This window comes from Pezoporus wallicus, unplaced genomic scaffold (assembly GCF_028554395.1).
Source record: "Pezoporus wallicus isolate ANWC-B61680 ecotype Strahan unplaced genomic scaffold, APGP_CSIRO_Pwel_v1 contig_13381, whole genome shotgun sequence".
Taxonomy (NCBI): Eukaryota; Metazoa; Chordata; class Aves; order Psittaciformes; family Psittacidae; genus Pezoporus; species Pezoporus wallicus.
In genome coordinates this window covers 132,441-156,722 of record NW_026637893.1, presented here as the reverse complement: position 1 = coordinate 156,722, position 24,282 = coordinate 132,441, and the positions used below count along the sequence as shown (strand labels likewise).

The following is a 24,282-nucleotide window of genomic DNA, read 5'->3' as shown; positions in this document are numbered from 1 at the left end:
ACAAAGCAGTCATCACTGCTCCTTCATCCTGCACCCCCACGGCCAGAGCGCTCACCCAAGAGAAGCCCTGGTTTTCTATTTCCAGTGTGTGAATAAGCCTTTGAAGTTAAGTTAGTCACTGAATCAGGCCTCCTCTGTGCCCCTAACAACAAAGAAGTGTGAGCAGCAGGTTGAGGGAGGGGATTCTCCCTCTCTGCTGGCCTAAGTATTTCCATTCATGCATTTCAAAAGGGGAGGGATGGATACAGGTAATCAGGTGATAAACTGGAACTCCTGTTTTTATTGCATCTGCACCAGTGAGCATTCTCAGCTCTTTGGAGCTGGTTTAGGCTTCGCACGTACTGCTGTGCAGTCATCTTGAACCCAGTCAGCACTGATTAGATTACTTCACAATTAGTTTGGCTTCCTCCTCTAAGCAGCAGTTATTATATTTCAGTCTTATTTTGAGGTTGGTGCTTTCAATCTCCCTGAGAATACCATGCACAAGACTTTCATCTGTAGGACTGAGAAACCTTACTAAAAAAGGGGAGAAATCTTTGTTCAGTCTTACCAGGTTTTGATGAATTGTTGCAAGTTCAAAACCCATTTCTTCACCAACAGAAAGCACCCAAGCACAAAACACAGGAAAATGGGCATTCTGAGTATGTTCAGAGAAAACCCAATGAATTCAGAATAAGATGTTTCAACATTTTCTTACCTATCATCACCTCTTTTTGTAGCACTGCCTTCTAATACTGCACCCACAGCTTGTGTGTTATGACTGCTGTCCTGAAAGGGTGCAGTTAACCAACCTGTATTAGTTTTAAGCTTGTATTAAGCCTGTATTAGTCATCCTCAAAGAATGCAAAGAAAGATAAATATCCATAATCCTCAAATGTTCACTGAATCAATGTGAGCTCACCTCTAATCTCCTGACTTCACGGATCAGCCCTTCAGCACCTTTGAGATGGAGGGCATTCAAAACTGCCAGCATCAGCACAGACAGGACCCTGCCACTGAACACACAGAGCAATTGAAGTGTGTACTTGTTAAAGAAACAGTAAATCCTGCATCACTGGCAGTGAATACAGAGAAATGAGAGCACCATAAAGCAACATAGCAAGAATTCACACCACTCTGACCCATAGCTCGCTTATTTTCAGGTAAGAAGGAAAAAGCTGATCCCAGCTTGATACACTGAGGCTTCCCACACGCCAGTATGTGTTCCCAAAGACATCCTGCAAGCCTCTGCTGTGTTGTCTGACAAAAGTCTTTCTAATTCTCAAAGTCTTTAATTCCATCTTTCTTGGATCACCTTGCCCATAGATATGCGTGCATACGGTATAGATGTTATGGAATTAAACTGACAGCTCTTCCTGCTCTTTACTTTCAACTAATCAAAGAACTGTTATCTCTAGCTCCTGTGTTCCACCCGAATCCAGGTGATAAGTGCCTCAGTTCTCTGGCTCAGAGCAAATACCACATGCTACTACTAATCCAGAGCCGCTTTTGTAAAAGCACATGGCGCCCTCATGCAACATAAACTTAGAGCAAGCACACACTAAATTCCACCAAAATTTCACCCTTAAATTCAGCAGCAATGCAGGAAGACTTGATCAAATCTACAAAATTCATCCTGAAGCAGAGAGAACAAGGGAAACAACCCGGGAAATACCAAGCCATCTAAATGCAGGAAGAACCGAGCGTGGCTTTACTAGTAAAGTTCTGAGCAAACAACATCAAAAGAGCTGCTCTTATTTTAGAAGATCTGTCCTATCTTATTAATTAAGCTTAAGATTCAGTGCTACTGTACTCAGACTATCACAGGACTTTGGGCACTATAACACTGGATCTTTGGAACAGAGCTTCTGAGGCCTTTTATGGCTTAGGAGACATCGAAGATGGCAGAGATAATGGAAGCTGGTTATGATGACCAAGACAATTCACTCCTATCATGTTCTGACATATGCTGCTCTGCCAGACAGGAGTGTGTGATTACTCAATATCACTGTATGCACGGTGTCTTGCTGTTTCTTGTGTGCAGCATGTGAGGTGACAGTGGCCACATTATGCATGGCAGCAGCAGCCTACTGTGCTTTTCTCCCCCTGTGGCACAAGATGAGGCTGGATGAGGAGATATCTTCCCCAGATGAGACTGCAGCAAAAGGTGAATGCCAGTGAAATGCTTCACCTCTTTAATCTTTGTGTCAGCTTTTACATCAGAACATTTATGGAGCAGTCCCAGTCTCACTAATACTTTCTCAGTGGAAGAAAATAAAGTCAAAAATAACTTAATTCCTTCTGGCCAAAGCTGACTCTGGAAAAAAGACTGGATATTCTTAGAATGAAATTGTGCTGTTTGGAGCATAGATGTAGAGGTGTTTTGTCTTACAGATATGGTGAAGGGGTTTTTAAACAAGTGAAAATCAGGTCTATCATGTTCAGTGTTTCACCAAGATCTGTTGAACCCTTACAGGAATCAGAACCATTGCAATAATACAGTCAAAGGAAAAAGTCTGACAGTTTTCTATTCCTTAGAGCAAGAGCATCAAAGGCACAAAACATTAATTCAACAGACAGTAACTGTGCCTCGTGCTCATCACTTTTGTGAGCTCTTTATGGATAGAGAGAATGCCAGTCACCCACACGGCTCCTCAGAAATATATGCATACCAGAAATACTGTGCAAACAGAACCTCAGTGTCAGACAGACACGTATGACAAAGCTCTTCTGCAAAAGCAAACAAGAGCGAGGGGAGCTCATGAACTTACTTGGGTGATGACAACAGGATTTTCTTTCAAGACAGGATCCTGCAGCAAAAGCTGGGCAAAAGTTTCTGTGCCTTCACCTCCTAGGCCATTAGCAAATGCTGTCATGGCAGGTAAGACAGCATCAGGCAGGTGCAGCCACTTCACAAAGCCCTCAATGAATCCCATCCGGAAGGAGCTGTAAGGCAAGAACTGCAGTCAATCTCCACAACTGTGTATTTTGGCAGGTCTCTGGTTTCAAACATTGATCTGTTCACACAAAAATCAAAGCACCGTAAGAGGTCAGCAGAAGGCAAATTGCTACACTAGCTGGCCAAACAAACAAACGAACAACCTGAACGGAGCCAGACCTTGCTTCAAGACAGGCTTTGAAGTCTGTAGTATTGTGCTGAAGTATGAAAGGCTTAAAGGTGTAAGAGAGAAAGTCAGTACTATTAACACCTAATGTCAAGAGGATCTTCCACTCCCCTAACTTCAGAAGACCCCACGCAGAGTCTGATATCAGCTCCATCTGAGCTGCTACATCTCCTTTCCTCACCCCTCGCTACCCCATGAAATACCTTTGCTCTTCTTCAGGGAAGAGCCATGCAAGGGATATCCCACAAAGTGCTGCATAAGCAAATCTTCCTGGCTCAGCCAGCTGCTGGCTCAGAAGCACACCCGGTTCCTTTTCACCTGCCTCTCCAGGCCCACTGTCCTGCTTTGAAGACAAACCTTTCCACTTCTCTTCTGCAGCCATTTTTACCTGCAAGAACAAAGAGAAAAGTAGAAGGAAAAAAAAATCAAAAGCAAACAACAAACAGTTGGAAACCAGGAAGCAAAGACACAAAATGCCAGTGATTTTTCACTGTCACACTTGTATTAAATCAAGTCTGTCAAGGGCCTGCTTGTGTATCCCCCACCACATGGCACTGTGACCAAAGAAGACAACTTTCTTCAGGGACACTTTCAGTTCACCAGTTCTCAGTGCTCAGCACAAAACGAGCTGACAATACTTCATGCAGCAAAGCGTAAGTCAGAGCTCCATTCAGGCATATCCTTCACGTGTTCATCACAAAAATCACATGTAAAATAAAAGCTCTGCAGGGGCTGCCTGGGAAATAATTTGCCTTCTTCATCCTCAATCCAAATTGCTCCTGTATTTGCTGATAGCATCAAGAAAGTGGAGTCCAGCTGCAGCCTCAAATGGAAAGGACATTTAATGCGCCCTATGGACATTGCCATGTTTTGCTTGTGCCATTCTCTCCCCTATACAACCTGCCACTGCTTTGTCCCTAAACATAAATTCCCTGCACCACACAGACCTTGAGCTGAGCCAAAATCCTGGTTTTTAGAGCACAGACATTCACACTTCCAACCAAACATCCTGTAACTGCTCCTCAGGAGCTGCCCTGGTTATACAAGAGGCTAATCAAGCTGACTGAAATCAGGAGATGTGACAACAGCTCGTTTCACAATTCAGTGTAACAACCTGCTCCAAAGCTTTGCTCACATCACCTGAAATGTCTACTGACTTCATCAAGATTCAATTGGTTTCTAAGTATATTTCATTATATACTTCCTATTTAAATGCTTCCTTCCTTCCAAGCCATGTAAGAAGTGGCTAAATAGGAATTAGGAGCCTGTGACATGACAACGCATCTCAGAGGATGCAGACACCATCTATGGGATAGAGTTCTAGAAGAAAGACACGCAGCACAGGAGCAGCTCTTTTTAAATATGCAGATTTGATTATGTGCGTGCTGTCTGTCACCAGGAAAGGTGTCTGTCTGCCTTCCCACTCAAATATGAACTGGAGGCAATTTGTGTTTCTCAAGGCTCACACTATTTAACTGCTGAGGTACACACACGAAGCAAATTCAGCACTCCAGGGCCAATGGTTATCATAACTCATGCCCCTGTCTGCAGGAGAGCTCAGCCCCAATGCAACACAGACCTGATACCTCCTGGTGCCATCCATGCCTCAAAGCTAAGGCATCTCAGTGCATTTCCATGGAAACATCACATTCCAGCAACATGGCAGCACAAAGTCCACAGGAGTGAACTAACTCTGTTCTTTCCAACCAGAGAAGGGAAGGGCCAGATTAGGCTCCTTAATCCACTTGAGTGCCAGCCTCCACACCCAGGAGCTGCAGAGTGGTGTGAGCCATTCCTCTGTGCCTTCTAGAATCTTACTACAAAATCTCAGTGTTGATTTACTACCTCAGGAGCTCCAAAGCCTGCATTTGGACTCCCAAATCCATTTCACATCACTTGCTAGGCTTTGATCTTCCTAAACCATCCAGACTTTCAGAGCAATTTGCCCAGAAATAATCCAACGTAAAAGTTTCAACAACTTCACAATTACTTGGCATGTCTACTCACCTCTGGACACAGATTTATTAGCTTAGTATGGGAGACAAAACCCCCTTCCCTGCTGTGATAGATTTATTGATCTGTTAACACAGGCTCATATGAAAAGTGAAGCAGCTAAAAAGGATGATCCAGAAAGAGTACAAGTGTTCAACCTTGTTTCCTAGTAACACAAAGGATATGACCAGTTATGCAGTGACACCAGAGCAGCTTCCTGCATGCAACTTTATTGCTGTTATGCAACAAATAATTAATGCTGAGCATCTAGCAGAAAGACTTTACTCTGAAGATGCTCTGAAGGGCAAGCTTGATGGGTGTCCCTCAAAAGAGGCATCTATTTCTTCATATATACATAGGAAAAAAAGGGCTTGGAGTAAGTATAAAGGCATAAAAGGGAAAAAAAGTGATTTAGTAAAGAAAACTTAAGCCATAAATTTTGCTATTAATTCAAGATGAGGGAATGGAGAGCTAGAAATATAGCCCAGAAGTTATTTACAGCTTGTGGCACTGGAATTCACATCTCTGGCTCCAGCAGTGTGGTTCAGCAGCCAACAGCATCGCCACAGTCTGAACTGTCACTTGAAATTTGTTATCACTTCCAGCACTGACTTTTCACAGTACCTTTTCTTGAGAGGTGCTGTGTTTTACACAGCGGATACCACAGTCCTGTTTGAGAAGCAGGAAAATAATCCTTTTGTGGATCTGAAGCTGTATGATACACACGTTCCCTACTGCTGGGAGAAGGAATGCAGAGATGTTGGCATCTGTGTCCTGAATTATGGCAAAAGCGACCGAACTGCTGACACTTTGATCTCCAAGAACTTCAGAAGGGCTGGAGCAGCTCTGCTCTGGAGCCAGGCTGAGAGAGCTGGGCTGGGGCAGCCTGGAGAAGAGAAGGCTCCTGAAGGGGAGACCTGAGAGCAGCTCCAGAGCCTAAAGGGGCTGCAGGAAAGCTGGAGAGGGGCTTGGGACAAGGGATGTAGGGACAGGCCAAGGGGAATGGCTTTAACCTGCCAGAGGGGAGACTGAGATGAGCTCTTAGGCAGAAGCTCTTCCCTATGAGGGTGCTGAGGCGCTGGCACAGGGTGCCCAGAGAAGCTGTGGCTGCCCCATCCCTGGCAGTGTTCAAGGCCAGGTTGGACACAGGGGCTTGGAGCAAGCTGCTCTGGTGGAAGGTGTCCCTGCCCGTGGCAGGGGTTGGGGCTGGAGGAGCTTTAAGGTCCCTTGCAACCCAAACCAGGCTGGGGTACAGACAGCGCTGCAGACACGTAAATGTAAAACAGAGATCAGATGGGACATGGAGAAGCTAAAGCTTGGGTTGTTACAAAACCGAGTGCGTTTGACGGGGTTAATCCGGACGCTTACAGCAGCAGTGCCTGAGGAGCGATGACCAGCACAAAGCTGTGGAGAGGGAGGTGCCCAGCAGCGAGGAATCACTAGAACACGAAGGAAAGCCTTCAGCTGTGAGGCACACCACCTCCACAGCTGCCGATAGTCACTTTTACCTCAAGTCTTTTGCGTCTGTAACTCCTGCTGCTAACGTACTGGCTGCTTCTGACAGCAAGCCGCGCCTCTCACAAGCACTGAGGAGAGGAAAAGCCCCGGCAGCAGGGAGCACAGAGCGCTCGAAGGGCAGGGTCCGGTCCGGTCCCGTCCCGCCCGCTCGCCCCTCAGCCCTGGAGCTGCTCCCAGCCGGGCCCAGCCCCTCGCCCCCAGCTCCCGGCCCGGAGCCCACCTGCTCCCGGCCCCGGCCCAGCCCGGAGCCGCCGCGGGGCTTCCGCCGCCTCCGCCCGCCCCTTCCTGCCTTGCCCGCCACGCAGTCTGCGTAGGGCTTGCTCTGGGCAGGCCCAAAGCCCCTTACGCAATCTGCGTAGCGAGGTGCGTCGTTTGCGGAGCCGCGCCGGGCTGAGGCGATGGAGGCGGCGGGCCCCGTAGGCGGCTCCTGCATGGGGCGGGTGGTGGGTTCATACCCATCATGGGATGGGGGAGCTCTGCTCTTCCTTCACAGCTCACCGTTACCTGCAGTCTTGGGTCTTGTCCACCACCTCAGTGGCCCATCCAGGTACCAGCACTTTTGTTCCCTTTAAAGCCTCCCTCGCTGACGGAGGGCAGCAGAGAGAAGCAGGGGCGTGCGTTTGGTGAAGCTGCTGGCAGGCCGTTGTCCTGAGGTGTATTTGCCACCTCCATGAAGAACAGATTGGGGTCTCTGAGGGTTTCCTTGAGGAGAGTGGAAGATTTGGTGTTGTGCTGTGTCACTGGGTGGGATCCCAATGACGTGATCAGAAGCTGAAGTGTGTGTGTGTGTGTTCATACATGCACTCATTGAGCAATGCATATAAAATCATAGAATCCCAGCTTGGTTTGTGTTGGAAAGGACCTTAAAACTCACCCAGTCGCGGCCCCTGCCACGGGTAGGGACCCCTTCCACTAGAGCAGCTTGCTCCAAGCCCCTGTGTCCAACCTGGCCTTGAACACTGCCAGGGATGGGGCAGCCACAGCTTCTCTGGGCACCCTGTGCCAGCGCCTCAGCACCCTCACAGGGAAGAGCTTCTGCCTTATCTCCAACCTGAACCTCCCCTGTTTCAGTTTAAAATATGATGTGTTTAAAATAGGTTGCTTCTGGTAGCAGCAGGGTTACTGGCCCAGGTTTGCTCAATGTGGTGAATTGGCCTTCCAGAAATCCTTACGCTGTGCAGTTAGTTCAGGTACTCAAGCACAAGGATTTTGAGGATTTTAAGTTAATTTACTAAAGAGAAGTCTCAGCTGTAACCCCAAGTTCAGTGTGCAGTCAATTTTGGAGAAATCAGTGTTTTTTTTCAAGGGAAGGAGAGCAGTTTTTCTGTGTGAGAAGCAACACTACTTGAGTTGCTTGGTAGCTGGGTAACTGATGGGTACTTGAAAATGTGCTATGTGGGACTTACTTATAAATAAATGTTGAAAATAGTCTGGGTTCTGGTTATAAGATGATTTCAGTTTGGCCAAATATCTTGTGCTGGTTGCTTGCTACTGACATTAGACCCCCTCGGGTTTACTCACACAGGTACTCATGTTCCATACAGGCATTTGCAGCATTGTCACAGAGTTGTTAAAGGTGACACAGAAGCTCAGAAGGTGAGTTCTGTTGATCCCAGTTATGGTGCAGAAGGGATCTGCTTTACCTGTGACTTTGGTAACTGTGGAATGCGATGGACAAGTTGCAAATGGTTCCCAAGAAGCAAAGAATTGCCTGGACACAAATCTGTGTTCTCAGACCAAGATCTGCTAATTAGTTTCTTGTAGATTTGACAGTTCTGTGTTTGAAGATCTAAGGTTCTCTGTGTACAGAATGTGAGCGATATGGAAGTGTGAAATGTGTTATTTTTGACTGCCTTTAGCTGCCTGATAACACAGAAGAGCTGTTAAAAGTGGACCAAAACATGAGCTGAGCGGAATAACAATTAGGATTGAGTTTTACCAGATGTTGTTAACTCGGGATCTCATTACAGAGTTTAATAGTCAAAGCCCGCAGAATTATGGATAATTTAAAGTTCTGTAGATAAAGTGTGACTTCTACATTTAACAGTAATTGAGAACACCTACACTCGGAATCTTTCAGGCACCTGTCTTACTCCTTATATAAGGAACTGGTGACTCTGGTGGGTGATGGTGGTGCTGGTTCTTGAGGAGAAGCCTGACAAGGGATTGGGGGTGTGAGAAGTGGCTTTGGGAAGGGGGCTGTGGGTAGAGGCAGAGTGCAAGCACAGCATGACAAAAAGAGAGGCATATTTTAACACTTATTTGTGTACATGCATTGTTAAACAAAGCACCTTTGAAGGATTTTGTCTATACAGACTATAAACCTTAAATACTGGTTTTATCATGTGCTTAATGTCTCCATGGGATTCTGTCTTTGTAAATCCCAGTTCTCAGATAGAATCACAGAATCAACCAGGTTGGAAAAGACCTTGAAGGTCATCATGTCCAGCCATTAACCTAGGAATAGTTATGCAGTTTGTCAGGTACAGCTGAATGTTGCTGCCTGGGTCCATATCTCATTATGAAGCTCTCTCTCTTAAGCTACAGCCTGTTACTAATCACTCTCCAAAACTGAGAGCCAGCTAGGTAAGACAAGCAGGGCGAAGTAATTCAGAGCTGAAATCTTGCCCAAAAGACTGGCATGAATGAAACAAATGAAGCAAATCTGTTACATTTTGGACTAGCAATACAATTCTGTTGGCCTTTTCTCCAGAAACTTAGTTGCTGCTTTGAAGATTTGCATTGTCATGGAGCCTTATCTTGTCAGATAAGAACCAACAGATACTTTACTTTTGGGCTGGCAGTACAATTCTGTTGGCCTTTTCTCCAGAAACTTAGTTGCTGCTTTGAAGATTTGCATTGTCACGGAGCCTGATGACTCCCACCAACATCCCTGAACTCTGATCCACTGGTTGTTAGTGGCTCTCAAGGCTGAAGAAACATTTCGGTTGGACTGCTGCATGCAAGCTTGGAAGTAGCAGGGTGGAAACCTGGATTTCCATGGCTGATAGTCTTCCTGTGTGGATCCGCAGGGGTTCTTTCAGAGGGCCAGTCTCTTCCTTCCCACTGGTGTATGCTGCCTTGAGGGGAGCTCTTTTACTGGCCTTTTATTTTGGCACTGTAGAAACTAGAGTAATCAAATTGAATGAGAGTGATGCAGAAGACAAGGGACGTTGCTTCTCAAATCTTCATTCTGTTTCTTGACTGATGATGGCAAACTGATACTGGGTGCAACACACACATCCTTCTGGAGTCAGTGGTGGTTGGTGTCTTGCTTGCTCTCTTAAGAAAAGTTACCCAAGTTTTGTCTTACTTCTTTTTAATTTGGATTGCTTTATGGCTCTAGTCCAGATCATCTTTGTTGTCATCTTATCTTTAGGACAGTCTGTTTCTTACTTGCTATCTATGAGTTCAGTGTTCTGTAGCCATTAGCAGGCAGTTTTCCTTTACCCCTTTGATGTGTTCATGCATGCTACAACTAGGCCACATTTGTTACAAACCTTTAGAGTACCAGTCACTCACTGGTGTTGGTGAAGGAAACTCAACAAGAAACTTTTCTGTGAGCTGAGACACTTGCCAAGAGTTCCTGAACTGATTTTCAGTACAGCTGAGTCTGTGTTTGGAATAATACAGTATTTGGGTTTTAAACTACCTGCTCTTTAGCAACTGAAACCCCTTTTTTTCTAGTTGGTCATTAGGAAATGTTACTACATATGTACTCTGCAATGAGGCAGTGGCTGTCCAAATAGATGAGGGGGGGGAAAAAGCATTTCTTTCCCTTAAGGTTTGTGTTGTTAGGCAGAAAACAGACCTGGTTTTCCCAAGGCTTCAGGACGACAACAGCTCCTTACCCTCTCAGTCTAAACTGGTTTATCTACAGGTGAGACACTGAGTATATTTGTATACTGAGTAACTGCAGAACCTCAGTTTCCATTCTTATCAAACACAAACACTTACCACAGGCTGGATCCAAGGTCTGCTGAGATCTGTGGTGCTCTTAAAGTGTGACAGAACTGTGGCAATCTCCTAAGTTTTGTATTTTCTTCACAACTAAGTGTTTCTTTTAAATAAAGGAAAACACCAACACATTACTGCTTTGCTTTACTCCCCAGCTCAGGTGTGCTGACTCCTTAATACACTTCGCAGCTGTAGTTCCTGTCAATGAGGAAGCTGAAATGATTTGGCATTAATTCAGGTGAGGAATCAAAACACAGAAGTCAATGTGCAGTTAATGAATACTTTTAAACTTTTAATGGACATATTCCATATAAAAATATTGTGTGTAGTATCTCATAGCAGTTGATCTGGGGGAGCCTCTCCAGGGGCAGTGTCCTACTTGGTGTAAAGAAGAGAGGCAATGCAGGTAGCCAGATGAAGGAGTTAGGTGAGAGGAACTGTTTCTGTGCTGGATAAATGGGGAATTTGGATGGTCCTGAGCTTTGAGAGCCCTTGCCCTTGGCAAGCTGCAGACTCACAAGTAGGAGTGTTGATTGTGCCTCTTCCTCTCCAATGCAGTGTGCAACTTAAAATGGTAGCAACTGACATCCCCTTTTCCCAGTCCCTGTGCCACAAGCACTTGGGCAGTGATGGGGGTTCAAGTGGTAATGTGTGTTAAAGCCTCTCTCATCCCCTGAGGCTGGGCACCCACTCCCTGAGGTAGCAGTCCTTCTCCCCCACACTCTCCCAAGAAAAGGTGTAAGAGTGGGAAAAATACAGCCATGGGATTTTCACAGGACATAATCTCTCAGATTCAGATAGTGTTCTGCAGTGCTAATCAGGAGATGACACAAGAACAAAGTGACAAAAGCAAACTGATGAGACAGCTTTGCAGGCAGGACCAGTCCATTGTTGGTTCAGGCTATAGCAGTGATGTGGGTCTCTTTGTGGCAGGAGGTGAGCAAGTCCCTGTTAGACCTCCAGTAGAATTTAGGAGTGCAGCAAAGCACCACAGAGATGACCACCCCCAAAGCAAGCATGAGACAAACCACCCATTTTATCAGCCCAGAGTATATAAAGGGGAGGATGAGGATGGTGAGGATCACCCCCAGCAGCAGGAGCAGCACAAGTCTCTGCACAGCCAGCCTGTTGTCTGCTGGAACGCTTTCATCTCTGTAGAGCAAGTCTTGGCTGGTCTGAGTCCAGCTGTTGCTGGCTAGTCCTATGGCAGAGACATGCACCTCAGGATGTGAACTGGGTGTTTCCAAGTGCTCCATGATGTCTTCTTTGTTCTGAAGCGTGCGGATGAGTCCTCCTGACACACAAGTGGCTTTTCGGCACAGGGGGCAGGTGATCATCCAGGCATTCCCGTCTTTCCTGAGGATGAGCTTGAGGCACACCACGCAGAAGGCATGCTGGCAGTCCAGGAGCTTGGGCACTCTGTACATGTTGTACTTGTTGAAGCAAACCAGGCAGTCCAGGTCAATAGATGTGGTTGAACACTGGTGGTTCAAACCGTGTCCTTCAGGACAGTTCCTGTTTGTTAGCACAAGAGACGCTGCGCTGGGACAGTCTCCTTCCAAAACTGCTGGTTCAGAGGCAGCAGGACTGGCTTGCTCCATGCCTGAAGGTCTCTCCAGTTCTTTAACACATTCTTTGGTGAATCCCAGGCTCTTCACATCCTCTGTTTGGGGTCCTGCTCTGCTCATTCCTGCAGCACATTCCACAGCAGGTGCAGGACTCTGCTTTTCAGCCTGTGGTGCTCCAGGAGCTGTGGATCCAAGGTCCTTGTTCAGCTTGTCAGTGAATTTCTCCATGGAGATACACCTCAGTGCAGTTTTTCTCCACTTAGCTGAAGGATCTGCTGAGTTTCTGGCTCCTTTTATGTGTTGCTTTATCCCTGTTGTAGGCACGATTGGTTAGTGACAGCTTTCAGCATGTTGTGCTCCTCCAATATGATGTTTTTATGAGATGGGGACCAGAGTTAATCAGTAACTTCGTGGCCAAGACATTTTACAAGGGCTGGTAATCTCACTGAGCAATTCCTGTCCAGAAGCAGACCCCATGGCATTAGCAGGCTGCAGCTTTGCTCACTGTGATAGTCAGACTATGATTATTACTAAATGAGTATTTTATGTTGAACGCAGTTTAATTGGTCTCTACGCAGTGCTTTGCTTGCCAGTAGGGGGCTCGGGAGAATGATTTGCTAACACTGGTTGTAGGGCTTTGATTAGAGAGAGCAGAATGACGAATTCTGAGCTCTCTGGGTAGGAAGTCTGCTCTTGCTTTAGCAACACCCACTGTCCTCGAGCTGTTACTCTGCAGCACAACAGAAAGATTGAGATTATCAATGTTGAGTGTTGAATGTCTGATTATTACTAACTTTTATCTGAGGAGCATCCATGATGGAGCATCACCAGAGGGCTGCAGGTGCAAGCCAAAGCATGACGTAGGCTCATATAGGGTCTCACAGGGTGCATGAGAGAGCTGGAAATTAGAAGTAAGGTTCATGTCCTGGTAGGACCATCTTTACTGGCATTCACAGGACCTGGTGTGCTCAGGAATGCCCTGTTGATAGGTGGGTTTGTGAATATTCATCTCATCTGAAACAAATAACGCTGGATCACAATCCCTCAGTCTCTAATTTCTTTCTACCTTTTTATTTTGAGGGGTAAAATGCAGCTGGGTTCTCAGTAAGAATCCTAAGGAAGGCAAGAAGGTAGAAAAGGAAGGGTCACTAATACTGAAAAGCTGGATGAGGTCATCATTCCCGGTAGAAGATACCCCATACTGTGTCTGTGCCCTCAGATGCACCCAAGCACTCAGGCTAACACTGTGCCTCCACGTACCAGCCACTCCCCCCACCAGAGGAACATCAGAAAGAAATGGAACAACTGCAATTTAGGAGGGCAAGGCGTTCAGGAAGAGACTAATCTCCTGAACCAGAGATTAGATTAGGGGATGAGGTGAGAAGAGCTTGTTCTCTGCTGAGAAATAGTAGGAGCTTTGTCGTAAGCAAGCTTCATAAAAGTGCTTGGGCGTTCCTGCTGTATTTCTGCTGATGTGTTTGATGGACTTGTGGGTGACTCCAAATTATTAGGAGCCTGAAGGTCATAGAACCAGACTGGTTTGTGTTGCAAGGGACCTTAAAGCTCATCCAGCTCCAACCCCTGCCACAGGCAGGGACACCTTCCACTAGAGCAGCTTGCTCCAAGCCCCTGGGTCCAGCCTGGCCTTGAACACTGCCAGGGATGGGGCAGCCACAGCTTCTCTGGGCACCCTGTGCCAGCGCCTCAGCACCCTCCCAGGGAAGAGCTTCTGCCTAAGAGCTCAGCTCAGTCTCCCCTCTGGCAGGTTAAAGCCATTCCCCTTGGCCTGTCCCCACAGGCCCTTGTCCCAAGCCCCTCTCCAGCTTTCCTGCAGCCCTTTTAGGCACTGGAGCTGCTCTCAGGTCTCCCCTTCAGGAGCCTTCTCTTGTCCAGGCTGCCCCAGCCCAGCTCTCTCAGCCTGGCTCCAGAGCAGAGCTGCTCCAGCCCTCGCAGCATCTCTGTGGCCTCCTCTGGACTTGCTCGAGCCGGTCCAAATTCTTTCACTTGCAGAAGTGAGACTCACTTGCAGTGCAGGAATGGCTGAAAGCCGGCTGGTGAGCTGCAAGACTCATTTATGTTTAAAACCAGGAGAATTTTCTGTTGGATTTCACAACATTTTACTTTATTAGTAAGTTGAAGCTGTTAGAAGATCTGGGAACGCAGCAGCCAGACCTGCCACTTCTACAGTGCTTTAGAAGCTTCAGATGCAGTCTTGTCAGTTCCAAAATGGAAATGTCTTAAAATGTACTGATTCTTAATTATTAGAACAGCATGAAACCATCTCACAGATGTTGGGAAGATGGAACAGACACCAAGAGGGGGCAACTGCACTCGTGATTGGAGGAGTTTGAAACCAGGTGGGATGAATCCTGTTGTGGGAACTTGGAGCTGTTGGAGACATGGTTATTTTGCTACAGACCTCTGTGAGGGTGGCTCACTGGAGGGAACGGGAAGCATGTTGTGTTGGTGAGTCCTCAAGCTTTTTGGGGACCCCAAGGGTGGAAGTGTGATCTTGTTGGGGGCTCAGGAAGCCACAGCTGTGCACTCAGGCTGTGGTTTCGGCACCGCTGTTCCAACGCTGTGGTCCCTCTGCCCTGGTTTCAGTTGTTCCGTGTAGATACCGGTGATAGTCCTGTGAGCTGCCTTCTGTGCTCAGACTGTTGTGACAACAGGCTCTTCCCAGCAGAGTGAGTCAGGAATAACATGTAATTCCAGTCTGCTCATGGTTGAGGACGGATTCTCCAGCTGCCCACTGTGGTGGAGCATGAGGATGCAGGGAATCCTCCCCAGGTGCTGCACTCTGGTCGAGCCCCATCTTTGTGCTGTGCCCCTTCTCTAGCCTGGCAGGTTCTGGGGGATCTGGGACACGAGGGCTCCACATGGGAGGTGTGTTACACTGACTTGTTCCAGCTGTGCTGGCCCACCAGCCATGTTCCCGTGGTGCCTCCTCATGGGTGGGCAACTGTCGTCTCGTCCTTCATCTCCTTTTCCAGTTCCTGTCGGTGTGGTTGGTTGGCATGGAGTGGACACGGCCTGCAGAGACCTCCTGCTCGGGCTGGAGAAGACAGTGAAGGTCCCCACACATGGGTGGATGCAGCGGTGGGATGGAGACGTGCTGGGGCAGCAGGAACACGCTGGGGGGCTGTGGCTGTGATCCCAAGGGAAGCCCTCTGCTTCCCCTGCCTCAGTTTCCCTCCCGAGCCTAATCCAGCTCCTCCTGGAGGGCTCCACCAGGGGGCAGCAGCGCGGAGGGCGGCGCTCTGGCCGCCCGGTGCAGCTCTCAGTAGTGCTGCGGCCACGTGAGTGGCTGTTGGCGCAAGCGCAGTGCGATGTCCCGTAAGCCGGCAGCCAAGGCCCGGCCCGGTGCCGCTGCCGCAGCCGGGCGGGCGCGCAGGTCCCGGCAGAGCCCCGGCAGGCAGGGCCCGGGCCCCGGCCCCGCACCGGGCGGCGGCGGCCTCGCACGGCAGCTCTGGGCTCTTGGCCTCAAGCTGCGGGAGGTGCCGGGCGATGGGTGAGCACCCCAGGCCGGCGGGTCACGGGTGGTGGCAACCCGTGTCCGCGGCGTTGCGAGCGGTCCCCGCGCGGTGGAGCGGGGCCGGGGCTGGGGCTGGGGCTGCACAGCAGTGAGTGTTCCCCCGGTGCACCCCGCGGGTCAGGAGGCTCTGCTGGGGGGCTGTGCCCCCTCGGGCTGCTGGTCCCAGGCCTTACCGCGGCGGGCTGGGGCTCTGTTGGCATGCCGAGTGTGCAAGGGGAGGTGCAGAAGTACGGGGCATTAGATTTGTCTGCTGAGGGATTGCTGAGTGGGTCATGGGGCTGCCCTTGGCTGCATTGTGTCCTTTGGATCAGTGTCTCTTTAAGACAGCTGAGCCCTGCACTGTTCATCAGTACAGCAAAGAGAGAGGGTCCAGAGGAGGGACACAAAAACGATCCAAGGGATGGAGCACCTCTGCTATGAGGAAAGGCTGAGGTCTGGAGTTGTTCAGCCTGGAGAGACTCCAGGAGACCTTATGGCGGCCTTTCACTTCTTAAACGGGGGCCCATAAGAAAGATGGAGAGAGACGTTTTAGCAGGGCCTGTTGTGACAGGACGAGGGGTAATGGGTTTAAACTAAAAGAGGGAGGTTCAGGCTGGATGTGCAGAAGAAATCCTTTACACTGAGGGTGGTGAAGCACTGGCACAGGTTGCCCAGGGAGATGCTGGATGCCCCATCCCTGGAGACGTTCCAGACTAGCCTGGATGTGGTTCTGGCAACCCGGTCTGGATGAAGATGTCCCTGCTCATTGCAGGGGCTTGGACTGGGTCAGCTTTGAAGGTCCCTTCAACCCAAACCATTCTGTGACTCTTGCTGACCTTGACTTCTGCTGTTGGAGCTGACATTAATTCAACACCTTCTCTTCCTATGAGGAGTTCCACCAGTAGCAGCCAACAAAAAACAAGTGATAGGTGCTGCTTCACATTCATATCCATGGGCAGAAAGAGCAGCTCTTGCCCTTGAACACCATACTCTCTGCTGCTGGATCAGTCTTTTGTTCGGCAGTGTGCTCCGAGCTGTGTGTCGCACACACCAACCTCTGCTTTCTCTCTTGTAGCAACTGTTTGTTTCGGGCCCTGGGGGACCAGCTCGAGGGGCACTCGCGGAACCACCTCCGCCACCGCCAGGAGACGGTGGATTACATGATCCAGCAGCGGGAGGACTTTGAGCCCTTTGTGGAGGATGATGTGCCCTTTGAGAGACACGGTATGGTCTGCACAGGGCACTGATGGAAGGGGTGTTGTGTAATGTGGTTACATCTCATGGGAGTAGCCTCTTACTAAAGAGTTCCTCATCCCAGACCTGTGGTAGGGCTCCTCATTAATGTTTAGAATCAGTGAGTTTACTTTTGGGTCTTTTATGTTTCTGTAGAAAGATGAGCTGTTAAACATGCATTAACTGGTGGTGTTGGTCCATGAGAAGCTCCCCATGACCTGGCTTCAGTGTGCGCTTGAGTCCAGAACCCTTCTGTGTGCTGGGCTGCACCCCCAGAGCGTGAGCAGCAGCTCAGGGAGGGGATCCTGCCCCTCTGCTGTGCTCTGGGGAGACCCCCCCTGCAGCCCTGATCCAGCTCTGGGGCAGCAGCACAAGAGGGACCTGGAGCTGTTGGAGCGAGGCCAGAGGAGGCCATGGAGATGCTGCAAGGGCTGGAGCAGCTCTGCTCTGGAGCCAGGCTGAGAGAGCTGGGCTGGGGCAGCCTGGAGAAGAGAAGGCTCCTGAAGGGGAGACCTGAGAGCAGCTCCAGTGCCTGAAGGGGCTGCAGGAAAGCTGGAGAGGGGCTTGGGACAAGGGATGTAGGGACAGGCCAAGGGGAATGGCTTTAACCTGCCAGAGGGGAGACTGAGATGAGCTCTTAGGCAGAAGCTCTTCCCTGTGAGGGTGCTGAGGCGCTGGCCCAGGGTGCCCAGAGAAGCTGTGGCTGCCCCGTCCCTGGCAGTGTTCAAGGCCAGGTTGGACACAGGGGCTTGGAGCAAGCTGCTCCAGTGGAAGGTGTCCCTGCCCGTGGCAGGGGTTGGAGCTGGATGAGCTTTAAGGTCCCTTCCAACCCAAACCAGTCTGATTCCATGAAACTAGTCTTGGAAATTGTTTAAATTTAGGAAAATCTTGGTGAAACAAAGAGAAGCAGAAAAAGCCAAGGAGTCAAAACCTGGTGTTTTCACAAGGAACTTGAAGGAAAGGTCTGTCTTTCCTTGAATACTGGTGGGTGTTGAGTGGCTGATTTCTGTGGGTTCCCTTTTCTCCTTGACACTTGATATTTCACAGAGGTATCCCAGGGGAAGTTCCAAAGCAGAGACAAACCCAGCCTTTGTTCTAACAGCTTCGAGGATGTGCCAATTCTCATGCAGGTAATGCATGAAAGCACTTGGTTACTTAGCATGTGGCTGTCTTCCCTCTGCACCACCACAGAGCTGATGGCCTTGCATAATCTAAGGGTTTACTGTGGGGTTTGGAGGTTTCTGTGTCCAGTTAAGGCACATTAGCTTCAGTTGCTGCCAAATCCTTGCCTCAGAAGTCAGTTCTTCCCAGCTAGGATTTCCTTTCCAGAATTTCCTGGGCTTGTGTTGAAATTTACATTCCTCACTATCCCTCCAGTGCTTTTGGAAGTGTCAGAAAAGAGGTTTCCAACTCTTCTGAATGTTTTTTCCTTTAGTTTCCAATCTGGCAAAGCCTGGTACCTTTGCTGGCAATGATGCTATTGTGGCCTTTGCAAGGAACAATCAAATGAACGTGGTTATTCATCAGCTCAACGCCCCACTCTGGCAGGTGAGAAACCAGACCTCTGTATTTTGGCCTAATTTTTAGCTGATGACTAAATAGTGTTAGAACTTCTTGATTTATTAAAAGAGAGCAGTCAGTAGCTGGGCTTAGCTGGGCAGGGTGTAAAGCTGAGCTTGATTTTCAGTCCTGGGGGTGGAAAACACTCCAGGTTCTCAGAGAGAATGAAAGACACCAGTGAATGCATGAAAGGCGAGTATGTGGTGACAGTGCAGTGTGTTTAATTTGGTTTTAAGCTACTGGCTTCAGTGGTATATTTCTGCCTCCTGAAGATCAGACTATGTATGACATGACTTTTTTGACAGGAATTTGAGCCAGGCTTAAGGAAGCCTCTGTACAGTAAGGTTCAGGAATAGAGAAATGGAGGTATTGCAGAGCAGTCCTTGCAGGGTCCATCAGTTCTGCATGGGGTTTGGAATGAGGTTTCTGACAGGTTCTGGGCTGGGCAGAAGAGGAAAGGCAGTGTTTAATCAGCTTCTGGAAGGGACTGTGCAGCGGGGTTTCCTCTGACAGACGCACTGGAACAAGTGATCCACCAGGTTCTTCCTATTCCCCTTCTGTTGCTTTATGTGTGGAATGGGTCCATGCTCTCTCTGCCTGTTCCCTGAGCAAGTGAGAACCTGCAAGTCAGGACTGTGTCTGGCCCCAGTTTACAGACAGAACCAAAGCAGTACATAGGTTAAACACAGCAATAAAGATAAAAGACCACAGGGAAGCTCTCAGTGGTGTCTTAAATTCATCTGAAACAGTGTCAGGTGGATTCCAGAGCCCAAATGAGTTTAAACTCTTATTTCTGTGGCAGCCATGGTCAGTAAGACAGATAAGTAATACTTAGCTGCTTGACCTGTGAGTGTTTGGAGGTGTTGACCCTGCAGGAGAGTTCCTGGGGCTGCAGTTCGTGTTCTGTTACTGCTCTGAACTGGACACTCACCTCAGTGTACTTAAATCTTATTATTAGTTTTCCATGTCCTCTTGCATAACTTAAACTCTTTCTTCCCCTCCCCATTCATTGACCTTTCCAGGGCTGCAAATACAGAGTTTGTGATGAGGTTCTGTTTTACCTGAGTGTAGTCTTGCAGGGAAGGGTTGTCTTAGGCTCTTGAGAATGGTGTAGGTGGTAGAGCTGTTAGTAGCTGGAACATAGAGTCTCTTACCTACACAGGATACATCAGGACATCACGAGGTAGTGACAGTGTTAGCAAGTTGCTAGACTTGACTAACCCAGGCCACCCTTTTCTCTCCATTTTCTATACTTTGACATTTCCCCCCCCTTTCTTTCTGCTGTGGAGCCCCAGTAAAACTTTAGAAAGATGAGATTCCAAAGAGAGCATTTCCAGACAGGCAGTTCAGGAAGATGCATAAAGCAGATGCTCTGAATTTATCCATTGGTCCCAACTCTAAAGCAGATGGTGAGTTATCTTTTAATTTTAAGAGAACTGTTTGTATCCACCACAGCAGAGCTGGATTATTCAGGGCTTCCAGCTGTTTGTCAGACCTTGACCTGAGCAGAAGCTCATGGGAGGTGGCATCTCCCCATGGACTTCTTAGGGCTTTAAACACCCTTTACATCTTCTGATAGTGACTGTAAATGCAGAGCTTCAGGTCAGCTCAGACATACAGGTTATTTTATTAGCTTTTGGGATAATTCTCTACCTTCTTTCAGTGCTCGTTCCTTTTTTTATCTGCAGCTATCTTTTACTTACAGTTTCAGTGTGTTGTAGAAAGAGGCTTCACGGCTGAGAGCAAAATTGGCTGATTTTCAGGACAACCTTGCAAGAGCTTTGTGATGGTTTTAGATACCTGTTTAGGCTCTGGCAGAGGAGAGATGTTGAGAATAAATCTTAGCTGAGTTCCAACCTGCTGAATAACTTCATAGGATAAAAGGCAGGAGGGAAGTCTTGAGTTGGAACTTAAAGGTGAGCAAGGTGAAGGGAGAGTGTTGTGCAGTCTGAAGCTGCTAGTGCAGCACAAAGGCTGAAAGGTGACTTGGTGTGTGCTCTGTAAGGGGGATGGGCTGATTGCCCTAAAGCAAGTGTGTCTTGTCGTTTGCTCGCTGCCATCTTCTCCTGAGAGCTCTCAGATCTTTGAACTCCTGACAGGAAAGCAGAGGAGATCTGCAAACCCAGTGGAATTTTCTGTGTTCCTTGCAGCAGTTGGAACACTCTGTAGCTCTCAGCTGCTGGTTTGAGACATGACAATCGGGGTAGGAATTATTCTTGCACCAGTACAGATGACAGAACAGGAATTCTTTACAGAAGCTGCTGTACTTGGTGCTGATGAAAGGGGAAATGACATTGGACACTCAGTGGAAGCTGGCACTGAAACATGACCAGAAAACTCATGTAGGAAGTGTGGAAACTACTTTTGAGCTTTCCGTTGAACTATTCTCACACCATGTTTGGTTTGTTATGGTGTAACTGACCCAACGTTGTGTATCTGGCTTCAAACATCAGCCTTGAGCCTCTGTGCTCCCGGAGTCACATCTGGGTTATTAGACCAGCTCTTCCTGTTTACAGAGTCTTCAGTAGCTCTCTTTGCTGCCATCACATTGTTTATCCTTTGCTTCGGAAAATGAATACTTTGCCAAATGTGATGCTCAAGTTGATCCCAAATCCTTATTTGATTTGCAATTGCTTTCCTTTCTTTAGATTCGTGGTACAGACAAAAGCAATGCAAGAGAACTGCACATTGCGTATCGTGACGGAGAGCACTATGACAGTGTGAGGAGGATCAATGATGATTCTGAAGCTCCAGCCTATCTTCAGATGGAGGTTGGTTATGACAGAATGACCCGAATCAGCAGAGGGTCATAAATAAAACTGTTTCCAGTTGATTTCCTTTCTTGTTTGCATTGAGACTGTGAAATGAGTTTGGTCCCTGTGTGGAGCTGGAGACAGAAAAGCCCCTCAGGCTGCTGTTGCTAGAGGTGCCTGCTCTCCTGAGACAGGCTGTGAAGTGTTTCAGTTACTGGGCTGGAAATCTGGTCCTCTGATGTGGCTGTAGGTGTCTTGAAGCAACTTCACCTAGATTACACACTCATGCACCTCAAATGCAAAAACAAAAGGAAGGAAGAAAAGGGCTGGAAATCATAGAATCCATAGAACCATAGAATGGGTTGGGTTGAAGGGACCTTAAAGCTCATCCAGTCCCAACCCCTGCCACAGGCAGGGACCCCTTCCGCTAGAGCAGTTTGCTCCAAGCCCCTGTGTCCAACCTGGCCTTGAACACTGCCAGGGATGGGGCAGCCACAGCTTCTCTGGGCACCCTGTGCCAGCGCCTCAGCACCCTCACAGGGAAGAGCTTCTGCCTAAGAGCTCATCTCAGTCTCCCCTCTGGCAGGTTAAAGCCGTTCCCCTTGGCCTGTCCCTACAGGCCCTTGTCCAAAGCCCCTCTCCAGATTTCCTGTAGTCTCTTTAGGCCCTGGAGCTGCTCTGAGGTCTCCCCTAAAGGAGCCTTCCCTTCTCGAGGCTGAGATGTTCTCTGCACATTATTGTGGGGTATTGTAATAAAATCAATATGTCATTTAAAGAGCCAGTGATTGTTTTGTAGTAGCCATGATCCTGTAGTACCTGAGAGCTTGCTCAGTGTGAAACGGTGTCAGTGATGGTGGAAGTCGCAGTTTCCAAGATACTTTGACCCAGGATATATCTGAGAAAAGTGTGCCACAATGATTAAAACTATTCTGATGTCAGCTGTTTTATTTCACTGCATATAATGAAATTGCTGCATGTTTGTGTGATCTTGGGTTTGCTTTTCTTGCAGTTGCTTTCCAAAAATGATTCAGGTACAAAGAAGGAAGAGAAGCCACAGAAGGAGGACTCTGAAGATGAAATTGAAATTGAGATGGAAGATGCTGTACAAGAAGTGTGTAATGCAACTGGATTTTCAGTAAGTAGTGACAGCTTTTTTTGTGTTTAGTGTTCAAACCTTCTTGATGAGATGCTACGAAGTACTCCCCTTTGGCCAGTTTAAGTGCCACAGCCATAAATTAAGATGCATTTCATCCTGGACTCAGCCCTTAAATGCAGATGAAATATGTGCTCAGTGTGGATAGCCGATCATTTTCGGTGTTTTTTCTGCAGTCTCTCAGAGAACTCACTTTGAAACAAGTTCTGTAAGATCTGAAATCCTTGTAGCCTTCCAGTGTCTGAAGGGAGCTACAAGGGTGCTGGAGGGGGACTCTTCATCAGGGACTGGAGTGATAGGACAAGGGGTGATGGGTTCAGATGGAAACAGGGAAAGTTCAGGTTGGAGATGAGGCAGAAGTTCTTCTTCTATGATTCTGTGAAATCCTCTGAGGATGTCTGCAGTTGAACATACCAATGACTAGGTGATCTTTGGATCTTGGCCTGTGTTCCTGCACGTTGCTGCTTGCACTGTGTGAATGCGTAGAACAGACAAGGCCAAGAGTGAAGTGGTTACACTGAAACTGATGTCTTCAGGATTTTAATAGTCCCCCTGACCTCTTTCAGGTTAGTTGAAAGGCCAGAAAAGCAGAGAGCAGCCCTCTCAGTGGTGCAGATAGTTAGTAAATTAATGTAGGTCAGTGATTTGAACTCTCTTCAGCTTTAATCTTTCTCTTGTGGACAGGACATTGACTTGGTAAGCCAGGTTCTGGAAGTGGAAGACTACAGTGTAGAATCTGCCATCTTTCAAATGAATGCAGTGAAGAGAATGAGTAAGTACATGGAGTTTGTCACCTGGTACTTCAGAGGAACACTGTCTGATGTCAGGGTTCACTGTCAACAGTGGTTCAACAGCGACAGCAGCAGCAGCAGCTGAAGCTTGCTCTTGGCTGTGCTGCTGCCTCAGCCTTCCAGTGCTCAGGAAGGTTGTTAGTGAGGGCAGGTTCAGTCCAGCTCCCAGAGCCACCCCTCTTCCAGAAATCCCAGAGAAAGGAATTGGCTGGCAGGGAAGCAGCATCTGAGTAGAGTGTGTCTGTTGTTGGTAGGTACTGAGGAGCAGCACGATCCCCAGAGCACAGCTCAGGAAGCGCACAGCAGAACTCTGGGGGAAGAAAACGGAACTGGTTTGAGACTCTTTGGAAATCAGAGCTTGCATCAAGGTGAAAGAGAAAACAACAAGGGACAGCCTAGCTCCTACGAAGAGAACCAAGCTAGCAGAAACCCAAAGGTATGTGAAGGGGGGGTTGCCAGGGGTTTGCACACCCTTTAACGATTAGGGTAATGCTTTGGGTTACTTAATCAGCAACTGTCTTCCCTTTGAATTAAAACCAGCCTCTGTTTACTGGATTTTGTTGCTGCTACAGCTGAGACTTCTCTGATCCAGACATTTAATAGAGACATGTGTTGCTTTCCCCAAAATGCCACGAGATAAAGTCCTGATAAGTAGTCTGGAATAAACGTTCCCTCGCAGCTGCGTTGCTGTGTGCTTATCTCCTTGCCAGTGTATTACTTTCCCCGCTGTGTGTTTTCAACTTTGCGCTTTCATCCTTCCTTTCAGGCATCTAAAAAACAAAAGAAGGAGCAGCAGAGACTGGAAAAGAAGAAGAGGCAGGAAGAGAGGCACCGACAAAAGGTCTTGGGTAACAAAAGTAACTGTCCAGTTAGTGGCAAGAGAGACACACACTCAACCAACCACGTCACCTTGGTGAAGGCCATAGGAGCGCTAAACATATGACTGTGTTCTGAGTGCTCTGGTGAGAAAAGCAAATAAAGCTGAGGAAGACAATCTGCCCTCAAGCAGATTTCCAAGAACTCCTTGTTATCTGTTGCTGCGGAGATCTCTAAGCACACATGAACTTCCTGTTTCCTCAGCTGTGGGGCAGTAATTCTGCATCAACCTGTGTGTGAGAAGAGTTGTTTGAACTTAACAA

The 24,282-nt window shown here is 48.1% G+C and overlaps 3 protein-coding genes across 5 annotated transcripts in view; 1 reads left to right on the top strand and 2 right to left on the bottom strand.

Moving 5' to 3' along the window:
- Positions 1-5,661, bottom strand: part of TMCO4 (transmembrane and coiled-coil domains 4) — a 30,974-nt gene extending 25,313 nt beyond the window's left edge. Inside the window, exons 1-3 of one of the 3 annotated variants that reach the window (XM_057408085.1) lie at positions 5,406-5,661; positions 3,308-3,499; positions 2,751-2,925 (exon numbers count right to left, since the gene is read on the bottom strand). In XM_057408085.1, coding sequence (XP_057264068.1) covers positions 2,751-2,925; positions 3,308-3,499; positions 5,406-5,488 — 450 coding nt within the window. In that variant the 5' untranslated portion in view covers positions 5,489-5,661. Of the gene's footprint in view, positions 1-2,750; positions 2,926-3,307; positions 3,886-4,051; positions 4,412-5,405 lie in introns of those variants that run through there. The other 2 variants (XM_057408084.1, XM_057408083.1) reach the window with 2 other exon arrangements.
- Positions 5,662-11,316: 5,655 nt separating this feature from the next.
- RNF186 (ring finger protein 186) lies at positions 11,317-12,409 on the bottom strand. Its single transcript, XM_057408094.1, has one exon. The coding sequence runs from the start codon at positions 12,365-12,367 to the stop codon at positions 11,468-11,470; it is 900 nt and encodes a 299-aa protein (XP_057264077.1). The 5' UTR covers positions 12,368-12,409; the 3' UTR covers positions 11,317-11,467.
- Positions 12,410-15,468: 3,059 nt separating this feature from the next.
- Positions 15,469-24,153, top strand: OTUD3 (OTU deubiquitinase 3). Its single transcript, XM_057408091.1, has 8 exons — positions 15,469-15,650; positions 16,729-16,877; positions 18,322-18,434; positions 21,095-21,217; positions 22,209-22,334; positions 23,037-23,124; positions 23,398-23,579; positions 23,910-24,153. The coding sequence occupies exons 1-8, from the start codon at positions 15,469-15,471 to the stop codon at positions 24,084-24,086; spliced, it is 1,140 nt and encodes a 379-aa protein (XP_057264074.1). The 3' UTR covers positions 24,087-24,153.
- Positions 24,154-24,282: the final 129 nt, after the last annotated feature.

Coding starts and splice junctions, on each gene's coding strand:
- RNF186 (XM_057408094.1), bottom strand. CDS start 12,367: ATGGAGAAATTCACTGACAAGCTGAACAAGGACCTTGGATCCACAGCT.
- OTUD3 (XM_057408091.1), top strand. CDS start 15,469: ATGTCCCGTAAGCCGGCAGCCAAGGCCCGGCCCGGTGCCGCTGCCGCA. Junction 15,651..16,728: donor CGGGAGGTGCCGGGCGATGG/GTGAGCACCCCA, acceptor TCTCTCTTGTAG/CAACTGTTTGTTTCGGGCCC. Junction 16,878..18,321: donor TGTGCCCTTTGAGAGACACG/GTATGGTCTGCA, acceptor TTTTTCCTTTAG/TTTCCAATCTGGCAAAGCCT.